Consider the following 19,255-nt stretch of genomic DNA (forward strand, 5'->3'; position numbering starts at 1 on the left):
GTGTGTGGTACTCAATTCAAATTTATATAAAAATTAACTCAAAATGGATCGCAGACCTAAATGCAAAATGTAAAACTTTAAAACATTTTTGCAAAAAGTAGGAAAAAAACCTTGGCGTGTTAGTGTTAGGCATAGAGCTCTTAGAGGCGTCGCAGTTGGCTCTACTGGTAAAGAACCCGCCTGCCAATGCAGGAGACGTAAGAGAAGAAGGGATCAGGAAGATCCCCTGGAGGAGGGTGTGGCAATCCACTCCAGTATTCTTGCCTGGAGAATCCCAAGGACAGAGGAGCCTGGCAAGCTAGGGTTCATAGGGTTGCAAAGAGTTGGACATGACTAAAGCTACTTAGCATGCACGCACAGAACTCAAACTGGGAACCAAAGACATACAGCCATGAAGGAAAAACTGATAATTTAGACTTCATCAAAATTTAAAGCTTTTACTTCACAAAAGATCCAGTTAAGAAGATGAAAAGACAAGCTACAGACCTAGAGGAAATCTTTGCAAACCTTACCTATCTGACAAAGGACTAGTATTTAGAATATATAAAGAACTCTAAAACACAACTAAGAAAATGCAAACAATCCAATTAGAAAAGAGGCAAAATATATAAAAATAAAAAATAATGACTAAATGCTGGCAAGTATGTGGAGAAACTTGCTGGTGGGAATATAAAATGGAACAGCTATTCTGGGAACATTTGGCTGTTTCTTTAAAAGTAAAACATACATACAGCGTAAGTAAAACACAGGCCCAGCAACTGTACTCCTGGAATTTATCCCAAAGACGATGTAAACTTACGCCTGATTCCATTTATACAACATTCTTCAAGTGACAGAATTATGGAAGTGGAGAACAGATTAGTGACTTCTAGAGGTTAAGGAAGGAGCAGAGGCAGGATGGAAGTGTCTGTGGCTTTAAGGGAAAGCATGAAGGATTCTTGTGGTGCTGGGACGGTTCCGTAGCCTGAATGTACCAGTGTCAATATCCCAATTGTAATACCGTCCTCTCATGTTACAAACCTACCATTGGAGGAAACTGAATCTCTGTGTGAATTTACAATTATCTCAACCTTAAAAGCTTAATTTTGCTAGTTAAACATTTTGTAAGGATGACAAAAGGACCACCAGCTTTAAAAGAAGGGGGTGGGTCACCAACGTTCTTCCCCAAGCTCAGAGGCTGGGGGAAACGGGACGGGCTGCCAGATAAAATACAGGATAGCTGGTTAAACTTAAATTTCACATAACAAATAACCTTTTAGTAACCCAGGCAATATTGCGGACACACTTAGACTAGAAAAGTTACTTGTTGTCTATTTGGAATTTAAATTTATCTGAGTTCATGCTAAGTCTCTTCAGTCATGTCCGACTCTATGCGACCCTAGGGACTGTAGCCTCCAAAGCTCCTCTGTCCATGAGATTCTCCAGGCAAGAATACTGGAGTGGTATTACCCTCCAGGGGAATCTTCCTAACCCAGGGATCGAACCCGTGTCTCTTACGTCTCCTGCACTGGCAGGCAGGTTCTTTACCACTAGTGCTACCTGGGAAGCCCCAAATTTACCCAGCCATCCTGTATGTTTATTTGCTAATTCTGTAAAACTTAAGAGGGAAGACACAGGCATCTGGAACTGGCTAAGGGCTATAGACTGAAAGAGGTAGGGTGGACCCAGGGAGAAGCAAAGCAGACTTGAGGAGAGCGGCCAGAGCACAGGCAAAGGGGGTGCTAGGGGACCACGAAGATGCCCTGGACTGTACAGCGCCCTAAGAGAGGGAAGGCAGATGCCAGCACGGGAGGTCCCCAAGTTGCTGGGTTTATGGAGTGCTGGTGAACCGAGATTCTTTGTGGGTGGTCCACACAGAATCCAGAGAAAGGGCGAAAGAGTGGATGAGAGCATCTCCAGGTTGGAGGGAGCCTGACATGCCATGGCGGGGGTGGGGGGGGGGAGGGTGCCCTCTAGGCACGAGGAGCAGCACCCAATTAACCTCAGGCTGCCTGCCCCCTCGGCACCTGGGACTGCTCTCACCATGATGCAGCCCCATCTCTACCTCTAGGAGTTCCCCTTCCTAAGGAGAAGGGCACACGAACTAACAGGCTCAAGTGTCCAGGTCGGTGAGCAGTCATGCGTCTGATCAAAACTAAAACTACTCGCAGCTCTCGCTCTCAGTCACCTCCTGGCCAGGCCATTGCCAATAGTACGTTTTTACACAGCTCCTGGACACCCCATGACCAGCCCTCATTTTCTTCATAAAACACATCATGATTTGAAATAGCTGGGATTTTTAATCCGCTTTCTTGTTTAGCAGCTGATCCCCACTGGCTCCAGGATTCCAGGGACTTTGGCTTGCTGCCACATCTATGCATAGGGCCTGGCACAGAGTAGGTGTTCAGGAAAGAAAAAAGTGCTGAATGAATGGAGTAAACGAATGAACCATTCTGATTGAAGCTACCCCTTTTGGAGCTATTCTGCAGGCAGAACCCTGCAGAGCTTGATAAAGGCAGAGGGTCAGTCTTCCTCCTCTGGCCCTCAGTAACATCCTCTGAGCTGCCGTGGGCTGGCACCTGGGATTGTACGCTCAGCATGGTCACAGAGAGGCTCAGTTTGTCCTCTCCAAACAAGGGCTCCAGCAGCATCATCATTATCTTTAATTAGTCCCTGCCACAGGGACTAATAATAATAATACTAATGTTAATAGCTATCACTTACTGAGAACTTACAAGTGCTGGGCACTTGTCATATATTTTAACTCATTTAATCCTCCAAATATCCCCCAAAAGGTAGGGGTTTGTGACCTTCTACTGTCAGTGCTGCCCCCTCCTTGTGGAAAACAGACACCCTTTCTATTTTTAAGAACCCCCTCCCTCCTCCCATTGTGGGCAGATGAGAGACAGATACTTGCCCACCCCAGCATCCAAGGAGGGTGGGTGGTGCCAGTCTGACTAGTCAACCCACTTGAATCCCTGGCTACAATGACTACCTCCTGGGCAGTTGTAGGACGCCTCTGAGGCACTGAGTCCCAGTCCTGAAACCTTTTTTGATGAAGAAGCACATGACCTTCTCTGCTGGGGCCGCTGAGTGGATATCACTAGCACCAGGGGAGCCTACTTGGGAATGAAGGCAAAAAAGGGGAAGCAGAGCTGAGAGGTAAAAGAAAGTTAGATTAGTGATAACACTGTTAGAGCTCCTGGATCCAACCATGCCTGAAACCCACCGTACCCCCAGACTTTTCAGGTACAGGAGCCAATAATTCTCTTTTTAATATCCAGGTCAGGAAGCAACAGTTAGAACTGGACATGGAACAACAGACTGGTTCCAAATAGGAAAAGGAGTACATAAAGGCTGTATATTGTCACCCTGCTTATTTAACTTATATGCAGAGTATATCATGAGAAACGCTGGGCTGGAAGAAGCACAAGCTGGAATCAAGATTGCCGGGAGAAATATCAATAACTTCAGATATGCAGATGACACCACCATTATGTAGAAAGTGAAGAGGAACTAAAGAGCCGCTTGATGAAAGTGAAAGAGGAGAGTGAAAAAGTTGGCTTAAAGCTCAACATTCAGAAAGCGAAGATCATGGCATCTGGTCCCATCACTTCATGGGAAATAGATGGGGAAACAGTGTCAGACTTTTTTCGGGGGGGGCTCCAAAATCACTGCAGATGGTGATTGCAGCCAGGAAATTAAAAGACACTTACTCCTTGAAAGGAAAGTTATGACCAACCTAGATAGCATATTCAAAAGCAGAGACATTACTTTGCCAACAAAGGTCAATCTAGTCAAGGCTATGGTTTTTCCAGTGGTCATGTATGGATGTGAGAGTTGGACTGTGAAGAAAGCTGAGCACCAAAGAATTGATGCTTTTGAACTGTGGTGTTGGAAAAGACTCTTGAGAGTTTCTTGGCCTGCAAGGAGATCCAACCAGTCCATTCTAAAGGAGATCAGTCCTGGGTGTTCATTGAAAGGACTGATGCTAAAGCTGAAACTCCAATACTTTGGCCACCTCATGCAAAGAGTTGACTCATTGGAAAAGACTCTGATGCTGGGAGGGATTGGGGGCAGGAGGAGAAGGGGACGGCAGAGGATGAGATGGCTGCATGGCATCACTGAGTCGATGGACATGAGTTTGAGTGAACTCCGGGAGATGGTGATGGACAGGGAGGCCTGGCGTGCTGCAATTCATGGGGTCGCAAAGAGTCGGACATGACTGAGCGACTGGACTGAACTGAACTGAATGCTTTGGTCAGTGTGATTTGGATCTCAGATTCGTCACTGAAAGAGATCTGCCTAAACTGCTGTGTTAGTACAGGTATGTTAAGATGGGGGCATTTTATAGACACAAAACTGAAGCATACAAAGGTGGAATAACTTTAACTATGAGCTGGGAGTACTCTTAACCACTATGATTCACTGTAGAGCTCGACATTCTGTGTGTGTGTGTGTGTGTGTGTGCACATGTACATGTGCACACTCTATTTCTCATTAATATATCTACAGCAGATTAAGCAAACTTGGTATTTCATAAAGATCTTTAAGATGAACTAAAATCAGTAACTCCCTAACAAAGCATCTCTGTTTAAAAACGCTTCCATCAGCAACCTTGGATTCTTATTCCAAGTCAGATGCACAACGCACAGTGTGTCTCTGGAGAACCACTTCCCTTCTCCCTACCTTGGTTTGCCCAGGGAGATGAGCTGGAAACCATACCAGAAGGGGTGTCAGCCAGTGAGGGACACCCTGACTCCTTCAGGGCAGAGATCTGCAGTCAGAAGGGGAAGCCTCCCACTTCATCCCCACTGGAGCCCGGGGACTCACAAGGCAAGGAACCTGACCCGCCACGCGGAGCCCAGTGTGAGGCCCTGGCACCTACTGGGAGCTCAGGGCAGAGCAGGCCAAGCCCTGGGGTTGCAGGGTCCTTGTTTTCTGCCTTACTCCAGCGAGGCTCAGCCAGAAGCAGATGCAAGGGAAATTGCTCATGTGTCAGCTGCTCCCAAGCAGCCAAATGACCATAAAGGGCATTCAACAAAGTCAACTCAATAACACAGGCGGCCAAGTCCATGGCATGGAGAGCAGAGAAGAAGGCTGTGCCTGTGGGCTGGTCCACCAAGATGGTGCCAGGGCCCCAGGCCCCACCCCGCCAGGACTGGCTCCATTGCTGTCTCCTCTCCATCCTTCCTCTGCTCCCCACTGGCTCTCTCCTCAGCCTAGTAACATACTCTGATCTTTCCCTCTTCAAAATACAGAAGCATCCTCTGACCCCGGGGCCCCTCGGCCCCTGTTTCCCGCACTCCCTTCCCAGTCTGGAACCTGGGAAGTTAAGTCTACAGCACTGGTCTCCCCACCTCCCCTCCACTTATTCCTCCCCCCGTTTCCGCTGTTGCTGCTCATGCTCTGGACGGTCCAGCAGACCCCCTTCAGCCTGCCTCTCTGGGCCTCTCTGTGGCCTCTCGCACTACTGCCCAGAAGCACTTTGCTGTCTGGGCATGGATGACCGCATGTTCCTCATGCCCCTCACTTCTCCCAGCTGCCCCATCATCTGTGCTGAGGCCTCCAAACCCCTCCTCCAGCCCAGGCCTTCTTCCTGAGCTCCCCATCCATGCGGCCGACCGCCAGCCAGACACCAGTACTCAGATCGGCCAACAGGCATCTCCTCCAAGGCCTATCGCCAACAAACTCAAGCTAACCAAGTGGGATGGGCCTCCAGTTGTAGGAGTTAGGAGGATTCCAAGCTCTGAAATTACACTGCCTGAGTTCAGATCTCACATTTGCTACTCACTGACATTGGACACATCCCCTCAATTCCCCATGTACAAAATGGGGAGAATAGCAATGCCCCTCTCTCATAAGCTTCTGTGGGGTTAAGTGTGGTAATACCTGTAGATTTTGATAGCAGGGCCTATACGTAACAAGTTGCATTAGACGTCACTGATCATTGCTGGAACCATCGTCTTTTGCCAGGCCCCAGCAGCTCTTCTTCAGCATGATGTCATCTTCTGCTAGGGCTTTGCTTCCCATTTCCATTCATTTCCCAAATCCTGCCAGTTTTGCCTCTTAAATGGTTCTCCAATCCATACCCTCCTAACCAATATCCTCATCTTCTCTCACCTACCCTACCCTGTACTCTGTCTTTTCTATGTCTCACCCACCTCCTGCCTCAAAATTTATTCTGAAGCAACACTAAATTGTTGCTCTAGACAATCTACCTGATGTAGATACTGAATTATCTACATACTACATGGGCCTCTTCTCTATGAACTGGCTTATGCCATTTTCTCTGCCTGGAAGGCCCCTCCCACCTTATTTTCTGCCTTATAAGAGCCTGATTAGGTGTCACCTACTCCTGGAAGCCTTCCTGGAATGCCCAGATTGGACAACACGCTTGTCCTTTGAGCTTCTATATCTTAGACTTTGTGACATGATTTTACCTTATCCTTTTAAGTTATCACCTCCCTAACTTGGTTAGAGGTTCCTCACTGAGGATGTCAATCATGTTTATTGAACAGAGGTTACTATTCCGAGAAAACCTCACCTACAGGTTTCTTAAAAAAGAATAAAATCTATGAAAATGAGATGCTTGTGCTCACTCAGCTGTGTCCAGCTGTTTGTGGCCCCATGGACTGCACCCCGCCAGGCTCCTCTGCCCATGGGATTCTCCAGGCAAAAATAGTGGAGTGGGTTGCCGTTTCCTACTCCAGGGGATTTTTCCCAACCCAGGGACTGAACGTGCATCTGTGTGCCTCCTGCACTGCAGGCAGATACTTTACCACTGTGCCACCTGAGATGAGAAAACTCACTATTTTAAAATTCAGAACTGATGGATTCTTCATGGACCAAGTACTTGATCAACAGCCTCCTTAAACTGACCAATGGGATTCAAAATCAGGGAAACTGAGTCCTCATCTACAGGGGCTGTTAAGGAGGGAAGTGACTGTGCTCTACTTGGGAGATGAAGAAGGAAGAGAAAGAGGGGGAGGGGAGGGGGAGGGGAGGAGATGAAGGGGAGCGGGGAGGGGAAGGGAGGAAAGAACTGGATTATAGGCTCTTTGCACAAGCTTGTTATCCTGACAGAACAGTCCCGGAACTTGAAACGTGATCTCTGGGGGCAGAGGGAGACAGTTTTATCACATATTAAGGTTAGACAGATGTTTTGGGTCTGGTGTTACCCGAATGAAAAGCACCAGAAAACAGCTAGCACAGCCCCACTCAGCAACATGTGTTCCCAACAGAAAGTCAACAGGAACCGTTTTTTCCTTTTCCTTTTCACGTGTTTTTCTCCTCAGTTATATTTGAGAGTTTTTGTATTTCCCTGGCGTGAGGGTGAAATGCTGATTTCCACACCAGCCTTTCCTTCCTCTCGAAAAACGCTGCAGGCCAGGTCTTCCGCAAGGCAACAGCCGCAGAAAGAGGGGGTACCCTGTCTGCAAGGTGGCTTTCAGGATGTCTTCTGGGATATGCTTCTGAAGACAAAAAGGCAGAAAGCCTCTCTCCCTCTCTCTCTCTCTCTCTCTCTCTCACACACACACACACACACACACACACACACACACACACGCATACCCCGAGCAGACCCCTCCCCTCCAGGTGCTTTGTCAGGGAGGACAGACAAGGACCACCTGACCAGCATGGGGGGCGTTTTGAAGACCTGAGCAGGAGGTGGGAGAGGCTAATTTTCCAAATGCTGCCCCCCTGCCCCGCCTCATTTCTTCACAGCAAAGCCCAGGCCTTAAGAGGCACCCAGGGAAAGAGGCTGACGTGACCAAGAAAATAACGTCTTCAGAATGACTAATGCCCCACCGGGACGGGCCAGCTCTGGCCTGGCTGCCTGCCAGAGGGTCCACAGCCACTTTTCAAGGACACGGAGGGCAAACGTCCCTGACAAGGTTCCCCGAGGACCGTCCCTTCCCAGCCCGGCCCCTCCTCAGGGCTCCCCCCAGGGGCCCATGAAGCCCTGAGTTAGGACATCAGGGCCCAGAGGCTGAGTCACTCCCCTGGGGCCAACCTGGGTCATAGCAAGTTCGCTATTTCAAGGACAAGTTCTCAGACCCTCGTCCAGCCATCAGCCCGAGAGGAACTGAGAGAGAGGTTTGCAAGCAGACGAGGAGAGGGCAAGAGGACCAGCCTCTGGGCCTCTGAGGTCCCGCGTGCCCCAGGCCCCCTGGGGCCGTGCACGTCATGTCCTTGCACATACTTGTCTAACACACATGGGGAGACACTCATCTGTCCCCGGCCACGGGGCTGCCTGTGTCTGGGCCAGGCCCCCCACAAGCCCTCCTCAGCTCTCCCCTCAGCAGGCCCCAGGGAGCCCAAGCAGGGCCTCCTGCAGAGCCATTTTTCCAGGGGGGAGGCAATCCTTCCAGAGTGTGGGGTGAGGGTGGGAAGGGGGTCGCTGATTGGCGGGTGGGGGGGGGGGTCGGGTGCAGTGGGAGGTGGGGAAGGGACGGACCCTCCAGGAGGCCGCAGATCAGAGCAGTAGACTGCTCCAAGGTTTTGATGTACTGGGGGAGGGGGTGTCTAAAACCATTTCAAAAGCTGGAGGAAGCCCAGAGAAGGGGGCCTCATTCTCTGTGGGGAGGGGGGATTTCAAAGGAGACCCTGCCGCTGAAAGGTTTCAAAAGACCCTCGCCTTTCTATCAGCTCCAAATCACTCCCTCGCCAGCAGCCGCCAGGAGAGGGGTGCTGGGAAAATGTTTCCAAGGAGACGTGTCCCTGGGTCATCATAACTCCCAGGGTCTGGAGGCTGCAAAGTCACGATGCGGCCCCCCGCTATAAAAAGGCCAGTTTAGCGTCCCCCGGGGGCGGGCTCCTGCAGTCCAGGTCCCCGGGGAGTCCTGCCTCAGAACCCCTGTGCCCCGAGTTGATGAGAAGGCCACCGAGCTGAACAGCATCACGTCTATCTGCCGAGTCCCCTTGGTGCCACTAAGGGGGCTTTTACCCCCGCTGGCTCCAGGCAGCCACTCTGGGCTCGGGTCATTTAGCAGGGGGAAGCTGTCCACAGGGACACTGGGCAGTTTTTACCAGCTCTGCCGTGCCAGCCCCCACCCAGGGCTCCTGGGCCTGCTTCTCTTCCATTCACACCTCCCACTGTCACCCCCACCACCTTCCCCAAGCCACCAGGGCCCACAGGCCCACAGCACAAGCCAAATGGATGTCCTATGGCCTGCCTTCTCTCCCTGCCTCATTCCCTGACCCCTGGACCAGACCAGGCAGGTCTCTGTTTTTGCATAACAAGTTTATTTTTTTTTAAGGCATAGAGACAATAATAAACAAAGTAAACACTCCATCAGATCTTAACTTCTGCCAAGTATTATCTGTGTTAGAATCATTCCATTAAGTTCCAGTCTCCAGACATCTTAAATTCAATATTCGTCATCTTCATCAGAGTCTATTACTTTTCTTCTGCTGAATTTTACTGTTGTTTTCTGTTTGGTGGCTTGCTTTTTCAAGGATTTCACTAAACCTTGTTCCAATACCTTTCCACGCAGTTGACCATACCGTGCTGCCTCATTCCACGTTCTCCCCCCTGAGCCTCCCTAAAGCACCCAGCTGCTCTAGGCCACACTCTGCTCCAAAACCTTCAGTGGCTCCCTAGTGGGTAAGCCCAAGGTCACACATTCATGTGTCTACAGGAACCAGGCAGGGACACAGATGAACAAAGTGTCTCCTCAAATCACAATAGGGTCTGGGAGGCCCAGGGGAGCCTGAGAACACACAGTCTCAGTACTGCCCAGCTCGTGTGGGAATGTGGGCCCTGTCTGACACCTCTTTGGGGTTCAGCAGAAATCAAATAAAGCATCTGCCAAGGGGTCCCCAGATTTGGGGCTCCCAAATCCAAATCCCTTAATCTGGCCTTAAGGTCCTCCATGGTCCAGCCCCACACCACCTCCCCACCTTCACTGCCCACAAGGCTACCACATGCAATGCCTCCATCCTGGCCAGGTCAGGGTCCCCCGTCCCCAGTCACCTCCTCTGCTCCTGTCTCTGAGCTCCACTCACCCAGGGTCCTCCCCCAGATGTTGCTCCCCACCTTCTCAGCCTAACAACACCCATCCTTCAAGGACCTGCCTCCTTGTTACAATCAGCTCTCCGAGGGCCCTGCTCTCTCTGACTGTCCTTCCCTGCCAAGGCTGCTGCCCCTGCCAGCGATGGCCCTAAACCACAGAGAAAACTCCTCTTCATCCTTCAAAACCCAGGCCTTCCTGACGGACCTATTTGGACCCAGCAGCCCCTGTTCTGGGAGCATCAACCTCATTGCACAGTGCTTACTTGGACACCCATCAGCCTCTCCCATGGGCAGAGGGTAGGGCTGTGTCTCTCCCACCACAGGCCCTGGTGGGGGAGCCATGCACAGTGGAGAGAGACTGGCTTTTATGGAGACCCTGGCTCTGCTATTTCCTGGGTAGAAGAACTTGGGAAAGCCATTAACCCTCCTCTGTGAGGTATAGAACTAGCAGCTACATAGAGTAGCCAGCCTGTGGTAGGCTCAGTACACGGCAGCTGTGTGCGCCCTCACCCAGGTGACGTCCCTCCACCCCACAGGGTGTGCACTGTGAGGGCTTCGGCAGGACGCTGGGAGGTCTCTGAGGGCACAACCCAAGTCCCCTTCACCCTCTGTCACCTACAGGGACCACCCCAGGTCTCCACGTGCAGCGGGTGCTTGCTGTTCCTTGATGGACGGAGATGACGAGGCCAGTGAAGGGCGGACAGGTGGGGAGGGCCGGACAGAATAAGAAGAGGTACCACCCGGCACCAGAGGTGTGGCGCCAGCGGGGTCCTAGCCCGTTCCTCATGGCCATGAGCCAAGGCCCTGCCTGTGAGACGTTGTGCAGTTGCATAAACGTCTTGCCCAGACGCTTGGGCTCTGAGACCAATAGCTCCTTGCTGCCGACTCCCAGGCCCCCAACCTCCACGTGGCCTGAGAACAGCCCCGCTCACGGCACTGCACAGGCTCAGGGGAGGGGCCCTGTCCAGCCACTTCCTTAGCCGGAGCCCCGCCCCCGGCTCGCACAAAGACCCAGGTGCCAATCAAGCCCCCCTCTCCCATGAATGCCAATCAAGCCCTCCCCTCACATCTCTCACCACTCCAGTGAGGCGCCGGCCCTCGCCTTCCATCTGAGGACACTGCAGCTCCCCAGCTCTGCGCGGAAAGGATAGGTGGAAAAGAGAGAGGAGCAGGGAGAAACACCTTTGAAACCACTGTGGTCCAATTAGCCAGCCTCTCGCCCTTCGTGCTTACAAACAGGAGCACACATTAACACCTGCTACAAAAGCAAACATTTTGAGATATCTTCATCTTCACCTCCCCGACACCGCAGTGAAAGCGCTCTCTGCAGCCTGTGACTGACAGGGCGGTTTCCTTCCTCTGCTTCAGCGGGGGGACTTTCAAACAGAAGAAACTAAAAAGTCAGCAGTCTCCCTGTCAGGCCGAACTCCCAGGGCCCTACCTGCCACCCTTGTGCTCCTCATGTCCCCTCATCATTGAGGGAGCCCCACCAGGCACCCAGTTAGGGTCAGCACCTTCAGGACACCTGCCCCGAGTCAGTCACTGAGATGCTAGGCATCCAAACTCACGGACCCTGGCAGGGACACACTACAGAAGGACCTTTGCCGTGGTTCTTGGTATGTACAACGCAGATGATGGCACAGACATGCAGCTCTCACAGGCTGGGGTGAGAGCAAGACTTCATATGACCACTTTGCAAATGTATTTGTCTGTATCTACTGAAAGAGTACCCACTCACATCCTATGACTCCCCAGTCTGAGTCCAAGAATATTCCCATTGAAACTGCATGTACATGTTCACCAATGACTCGCACAAGAATGTTCACACCAGCACACTATGTAAAATAATCCCACAAGGGAAACGACCCAAATGCCCATTAGGATGTGTATCAAGAATAGATAAACGGTAATGTGTTCACACGATAGAACAGCATCCACTAGTGAGAAGATCCAATCACAGTCAATAATATGAACAAGTAAAAGTCACCAGACACAAATGAGCAGAGACTGTGTGATCTCATTTATATAAAATGCAAAACCACCCCAAGTGACCTCTGCTGTTAGACAACAGGATGGTGACACCCTTTTGTTGGGGGAAGGACCTGGAGAGGGTCGAGCGGGGGGCTTTCCGAGACTGGGGAATGGTCTGTTTCTTTACCTGGGTGTTGGTTACCCTGGAGTGCTCTGTTTGTGAGGATCCACTGAGCTGGACATTTAAATGGACTTTTTTTTTTAAACACCAAAAACATTGTATTTGTATTGGGGTATAGCAGATTAACAATGTTGTGATAGTTATAGGTGAAGAGCGTGAAGGAGACTTTTTTTTAACTATGAGATCAAGGGTTTTGGAAAAAAGTACTCAGTTGGCATGGCTGTCGTTAAAACTTTAATGAAAAGATATCAGAGGCAGAAAAGTGGAAAGGAAGTAAGGGTCAGGATGCTCAACCCAGGACGGACCTCTCACCACTCAGACTGTGGAGGTCTTGGCAAAGGTGATCACGCTTCCACCAAAGACCCAGAGCACCAAAACTCCAGGAGCTCCCAAGGCCATTACTGCCAAACCCATGCCCTGGGCCAGCCCTGTGCACCAGAAATTGCTATGCCCTCTTAAAGCTGTGCCCTCCCAGCTGCCAGCAAGACCACACCCACCCACAGAAGACAAGGAAGACCTCAAAGCTTTCCTCCATCCCTTGGGCCAAGTGGGAACACAATGGGACCTTGGATGCTCCCTTTTAAAAAAGGCTGAATTTTCCAAAGTCCAAGACTGCTTGAAGAGGAATAGAAAAAGTAGCGAAATAACTTTGTAAGCATTCTGTTTTGACAATGTGCCTGAGGAACTGCCTGCGTTTGGTGGGGAAATGTGAGCCGTTAAATCTGTTCGATGTCATGACGTACACAATTGAAGCACGATTGCCCCTGAGTGCCTGACAACTGGAAAGCACTTTGATTCAGAAATGGAGGGAAATTTGTGCTGAGAAATGGGAGAGATTGTCAAAAGTTTGATTCTAATGTGAACAGAGTCGCGAAAAGAGGGTCCGGATGGAGAAAGTGCTCCAGCTCTGACATATTTAGTCTCATTTGAAATGTCTCAGCAGTAGCAGCAGTGACGCCATCCTTTGAGCTAAAAGCCAGAAAAATGATGACCGGACCCGCACATTTCAGCCCTGAGGGGTGGCCGCAGCCCAGGTGGGAGGAAACGTGCTCTTACCAATCATGTGGTTGGCAACATGGATTTGGATCTCTCTCTCATTCTCGAAGGTCATCTGGCACTTGATGCACTGGTATGTCTTTTTCTGCATGGAAACCAAAAGGAAAGGAGTTAGACAGTCAGGATGCAGAACAGAGCAGAAAGCAAAAGTTCCTGGAGGTCACAGCTCAAGACTGCCTAGAATGGCTCTGACCTGCTCCCAGGTTTCTCCAGGCCATTATCTTCCCACCTGCCTCTGACTCCAGCTCTGCGAGTCAGCCTCGCAGAGGGAAAGGGCTGACAAGCTCCATTTGAAGGAAGCTGCTTCTCTGCTGGCCCTGGGGAAACTGAACCATCCCAAAGTGAGGGCACACAGGAAGAACCATGGAACTGAAGCTGAGTCAGGCTGATCTGCCTGAAGCATGATCAGATTCACCTACTCATCTTCCACCCATCTATGCTTGCTGCATCCACTGCACAGATCCACAGACCTGTTCATCTGTCTACCCATCACCTGTCCATCAACCTACCCTCGATCTACCCACTGATCCATCTACACACACCCATACATTCATCTAGCTGTCCAGCTACCCATCCATCCATCTACCTAACCTGCCTACCCGTCCATCCATTAAACACACATACATAGGTCCATGAATCAAGGCAAACTGGAAGTGGTCAAACATGAGATGGCAAGAGTGAATGTCGACATTCTAGGAATCAGCGAACTCAAATGGACTGGAATGGGTGAATTTAACTCAGATGACCATTATATCTACTACTGCAGGCAGGAATCCCTCAGAAGAAATGGAGTAGCCATCATGGTCAACAAAAGAGTCCGAAATGCGGTACTTGTATGCAATCTCAAAAACGACAGAATGATCTCTGTTCGTTTCCAAGGCAAACCATTCAATATCACAGTAATCCAAGTCTATGCCCCAACCAGTAATGCTGAAGAAGCTGAAGTTGAACGGTTCTATGAAGACCTACAAGACCTTTTAGAACTAACACCCAAAAAAGATGTCCTTTTCATTATAGGGGACTGGAATGCAAAAGTAGGAAGTCAAGAAACACTTGGAGTAACAGGCAAATTTGGCCTTGGAATACGGAATGAAGCGGGGCAAAGGCTAATAGAGTTTTGCCAAGAAAATGTACTGGTCATAACAAACACCCTCTTCCAACAACACAAGAGAAGACTCTATACATGGACATCACCAGATGGTCAACACCAAAATCAGATTGATTATATTCTTTGCAGCCAAAGATGGAGAAGCTCTATACAGTCAGCAAAAACAAGACCAGGAGCTGACTGTGGCTCAGACCATGAACTCCTTATTACCAAATTCAGACTTAAATTGAAGAAAGTAGGGAAAACCACTAGACCATTCAGGTATGACCTAAATCAAATCCCTTATGATTATACAGTGGAAGTGAGAAATAGATTTAAGGGCCTAGATCTGATAGAGTGCCTGATGAACTATGGAATGAGGTTCGTGACATTGTACAGGAGACAGGGATGAAGACCATCCCCATGGAAAAGAAATGCAAAAAAGCAAAATGGCTGTCTGGGGAGGCCTTACAAATAGCTGTGAAAAGAAGAGAAGCGAAAAGCAAAGGAGAAAAGGAAAGATATAAGCATCTGAATGCAGAGTTCCAAAGAATAGCAAGAAGAGATAAGAAAACCTTCCTCAGCAACCAATGCAAAGAAATAGAGGAAAACAACAGAATGGGAAAGACTAGAGATCTCTTCAAGAAAATTAAGAGATACCAAGGGGGCATTTCATGCAAAGACGGGCTCGATAAAGGACAGAAATGGTATGGACCTAACAGAAGCAGAAGATATTAAGAAGAGATGGCAAGAACACACAGAAGAACTGTACAAAAAAGATCTTCACGACCCAGATAGTCACGATGGTGTGATCACTCATCTAGAGCCAGACATCCTGGAATGTGAAGTCAAGTGGGCCTTAGAAAGCATCACTACGAACAAAGCTAGTGGAGGTGATGGAATTCCAGTTGAGCTCTTTCAAATCCTGAAAGATGATGCAGTGAAAGTGCTGCACTCAATATGCCAGCAAATTTGGAAAACTCAGCAGTGGCCACAGGACTGGAAAAGGTCAGTTTTCATTCCAAGCCCAAAGAAAGGCAATGCCAAAGAATGCTCACACTACCGCACAACTGCACTCATCTCACACGCTAGTAAAGTAATGCTCAAAATTCTCCAAGCCAGGCTTCAGCAATACGTGAACCGTGAACTTCCTGATGTTCAAGCTGGTTTTAGAAAAGGCAGAGGAACCAGAAATCAAATTACCAACATCTGCTGGATCACGGAAAAAGCAAGAGAGTTCCAGAAAAACATCTATTTCTGCTTTATTGACTATGCCAAAGCCTTTGACTGTGTGCATCACAATAAACTGTGGAAAATTCTGAAAGAGATGGGAATACCAGACCACCTGACCTGCCTCTTGAGATATCTGTATGCAGGTCAGGAAGCAGCAGTTAGAACTGGCCATGGAACAACAGACTGGTTCCAAATAGAAAAAGGAGTACATCAAGGCTGTATATTATCACCCTGCTTATTTAACTTATATGCAGAGTACATCATGAGAAACACTAGACTGGAAGAAACACAAGCTGGAATCAAGAGTGCCGGGAGAAATATCAATAACCTCAGATATGCAGATGACACCACCCTTAGGACAGAAAGTGAAGAGGAACTCAAAAGCCTCTTGATGAAAGTTAAAGTGGAGAGTGAAAAAGTTGGCTTAAAGCTCAACATTCAGAAAACTAAGATCATGGCATCTGGTCCCGTCACTTCATGGGAAACAGATGGGGAAACAGTGTCAGACTTTATTTTTCTGGGCTCCAAAATCACTGCAGATGGTGATTGCAGCCATGAAATTAAAAGATGCTTACTCCTTGGAAGGAAAGTTATGTCCAACCTAGATAGCATATTCAAAAGCAGAGACATTACTTTGCCAACAAAGGTCCATCTAGTCAAGGCTATGGTTTTTCCTGTGGTCATGTATGGATGTGCGAGTTGGACTGTGAAGAAGGCTGAGCACCGAAGAATTCATGCTTTTGAACTGTGGTGTTGGAAAAGACTCGTGAGAGTCCCTTGGACTGCAAGGAGATCCAACCAGTCCATTCTGAAGGAGATCAGCCCTAGGATTTCTTTGGAAGGAATGATGCTGAAGCTGAAACTCCAGTACTTTGGCCACCTCATGCAAAGAGTTGATTCATTGGAAAAGACTCTGATGCTGGGAGGGACTGGGGGCAGGAGGAGAAGGGGACGGCAGAGGATGAGATGGCTGGATGGCATCACTGACTCGATGGACATGAGTTTGAGTGAACTCCGGGAGTTGGTGATGGACAGGGAGGCCTGGCGTGCTGCGATTCATGGGGTGGCAAAGAGTTGGACACGACTGAGCGACTGAACTGAACTGAACTGAACTGACATATACCCATACACACATTCATTTATCTATCCATCCATCTACCCATTCTTTCACCTACCTATCCTATTTACCCATTTATCCATCTACACACACACACACACACACACACACACACACACACACATCCACGCATCCATCCATCTATGCACCCATGTCCCTTTGCATCTAACTATGTACCTGCCCTAAGAACCAAGTGGACAACCAGCGAGAGTGCTCCCATCAGTTCTGACACTCAAGTGCTCCCATCAGCTCTGACACTCAAGGATGACTGAAGAATTCCTCACCTGCCCTAGACACATAAGGCCCCACGTCATCCTAGAGCTGGCTTTCACACACGGGGAGCTATGACCAAGTACTTTTGTGGGGAGGGGGCAGAAAAATGGAGAACATAAAAAGTTTCAAAGCTTCTTGAAGACTGGTTCCAAACAGTGGAGCTCCACAGTATGAAACTAGCCCACTGTGGACACAGATGGTGTTGTTCTTAACTGGGGGGAAGGGATGTAACTGTGGGTTTCTATGAAGGGAGAGGAATTCACAGCATCCAAGTTTTCTGAAGACCACTTTGTGTCCTGGAATAATGGGGCCTCCCTTGACCTCTGGAAAAGAAGGCAAGACTGGATGTTTCAGTTGAGCACTGAGGCCCATCCCTCAATGATAGGGCCAGGGTGAACCACCAGGGGGCTCAATTGTCTCAGCCCCACCTGAACTTGCCTGGTCTCACCTCTGGGACTTTGTCTATGCTGTTTCCTCCATCAGAATATCCTCTCCATCCTCAAGGTCTCTGTTCAAATGTCACCTCTTCTGAGAAGCCCTCTCTTCCCAACCCAGAGTGAGTTTAGGGTCTGCCCAGGCCCCTGAGTTAGTGCTGAAACCACCTAGTTGAGCCCCAAAGAGTTTGCCATGGCCAATTGATTTGTCTGCTTCCCACTGCACCATGAGAACCCAAGGGCCAGAATATGTTCTGTTCACCTCTGAGGTCCCAGCAAAGACCAAGCGCTTTGGGAAGAATTTTTGAGCAGATGAGCAAAGTTGCAAAATAATATGTGCCAAGCCCTCTATTAGGGCAGAAGGGATAAAGAGAAGCCATCCCTCGGTAACTAGGGATCCTGGACCCCCATGACCCTGCACAGGGCCCCGCCCAGTGAGCATCTAATAAGCACTGAACTTTCATCATGACTCTCAACTGCCGAGAGGCTGTTGAACAGATGAACGGAGAACCAACTGGAAGAGCTGGTGCTGGGAGCTTCAGGCTCTGGGCAGGGTCCCTGCTCAGGCTGCAGGACCCCCGCTGATGAGACCAGAGGGCCCTACCCTAGGTGTTTCCGGAGAACTAGGCGTTCAGCATGTCCTCGGAGCAGCCATAGTGCTGGTCCCAGAAGCAGGCATTCAGCACAGACACACCCCGGGAAGATGGGTGAGTCTGGAGGTGGAGGGGACGGAAGTTGGGAGTCAGTCTCACAATGGGCAGAGGAGATTTCAAGCCAGGAGAGACAGCAGGGACTGAGGACTTCCGAGGGGCACACCCTGCCATGGCTCAACTCCTGGTCTGTGCTCACAGAAAAGAAGGACCCCGAGTTTCTCCACCATCAGAATCATTCATCCCCTCACATACGTGTCCCCCACCACTCTGTCTAGCCCGTTTAAGAGTCCTTGACACTTAATGAATGATTGAATGAATGAATGAGTGAATGAACAAGTAAATGCAAGGATGAAGCACAGCGCAGGAAGCTCCATGCCAAAGAAGCCCAGAGGAGACTGCTGGACAAGGAACATGGTGCCCCCGCCTCCTGGCTAGAAGTTTCTGGAAGCCACAGCCATGGCTGGTCCAAAAGTGCTGTTCCTCTTCAAGGAAGTGAGTGAAGTGGGTTCACTGGGCTTGACAGATAAGTCACCAGGAGCCTGAGCAGGACAAGAGGGTACCCCCCAAAGGTCCCCCAACCATATGGCCACCCCTTGGTGTCAGGAAAAGGAATGGACCCTGCCTTGTGGGGAAGCAGACTCCTGGGGATGCCCAAGGGAGGGATCACAGGAACTGCTGACCAAAGGGCCTGGGCGTTCACACAAACACACAGGCCCCTGCACACACACACACACACACACACACACACACAAACACACACACACACACGACCTGTATGCACAGGCATAGACACGCGTGTGAGGACATACACATATACTTGCAAGTATCCTACACACCTCATTCCAACTCACCACCAACACACAAGACCTTCATGGATACACCCACAGGTTACACACACCAACTCGCTCCCTGTAACACGGACACATAAGTGCAATACCCTCAGAGAAGTGGAAACATCGTCATGGACCCCGAGTTCGCACAGCGTCCCCAGTGACACACCGGCTTTCAGTTCTCTCCCTGAACCCTCACAGTCACACCCACCACTCCCAAATGCACCCACAGATGCAAAAGCAGCTCATGGCACAAGGGTGTACACCAGCCCTCACAAACACGCATGTAGACACATAGGTACACACACTCACACTCACAGGCATACACACACCTGTCCACAAAAGGGCTCACCAGCACCAACACCCAGTAAGGCTCACTACATAGTCAGTTGTCCCCACAGATGGCCCTTCCAGCCAAGCACA

The 19,255-nt window shown here is 49.7% G+C and overlaps 1 protein-coding gene across 3 annotated transcripts in view; it reads right to left on the reverse strand.

Moving 5' to 3' along the window:
* The window catches only part of ZNF423 (zinc finger protein 423), a 345,953-nt gene that overhangs the window by 123,455 nt on the left and 203,243 nt on the right, over positions 1–19,255 (reverse strand). For all 3 annotated transcript variants that reach the window (XM_070770526.1, XM_070770528.1, XM_070770527.1), the window contains one exon: positions 13,206–13,290. In XM_070770526.1, coding sequence (XP_070626627.1) covers positions 13,206–13,290 — 85 coding nt within the window. The remainder of the gene's footprint in view (positions 1–13,205; positions 13,291–19,255) is intronic.

The sequence above is a fragment of the Bos indicus genome, chromosome 18, assembly GCF_029378745.1.
Source record: "Bos indicus isolate NIAB-ARS_2022 breed Sahiwal x Tharparkar chromosome 18, NIAB-ARS_B.indTharparkar_mat_pri_1.0, whole genome shotgun sequence".
Lineage (NCBI taxonomy): Eukaryota > Metazoa > Chordata > Mammalia > Artiodactyla > Bovidae > Bos > Bos indicus.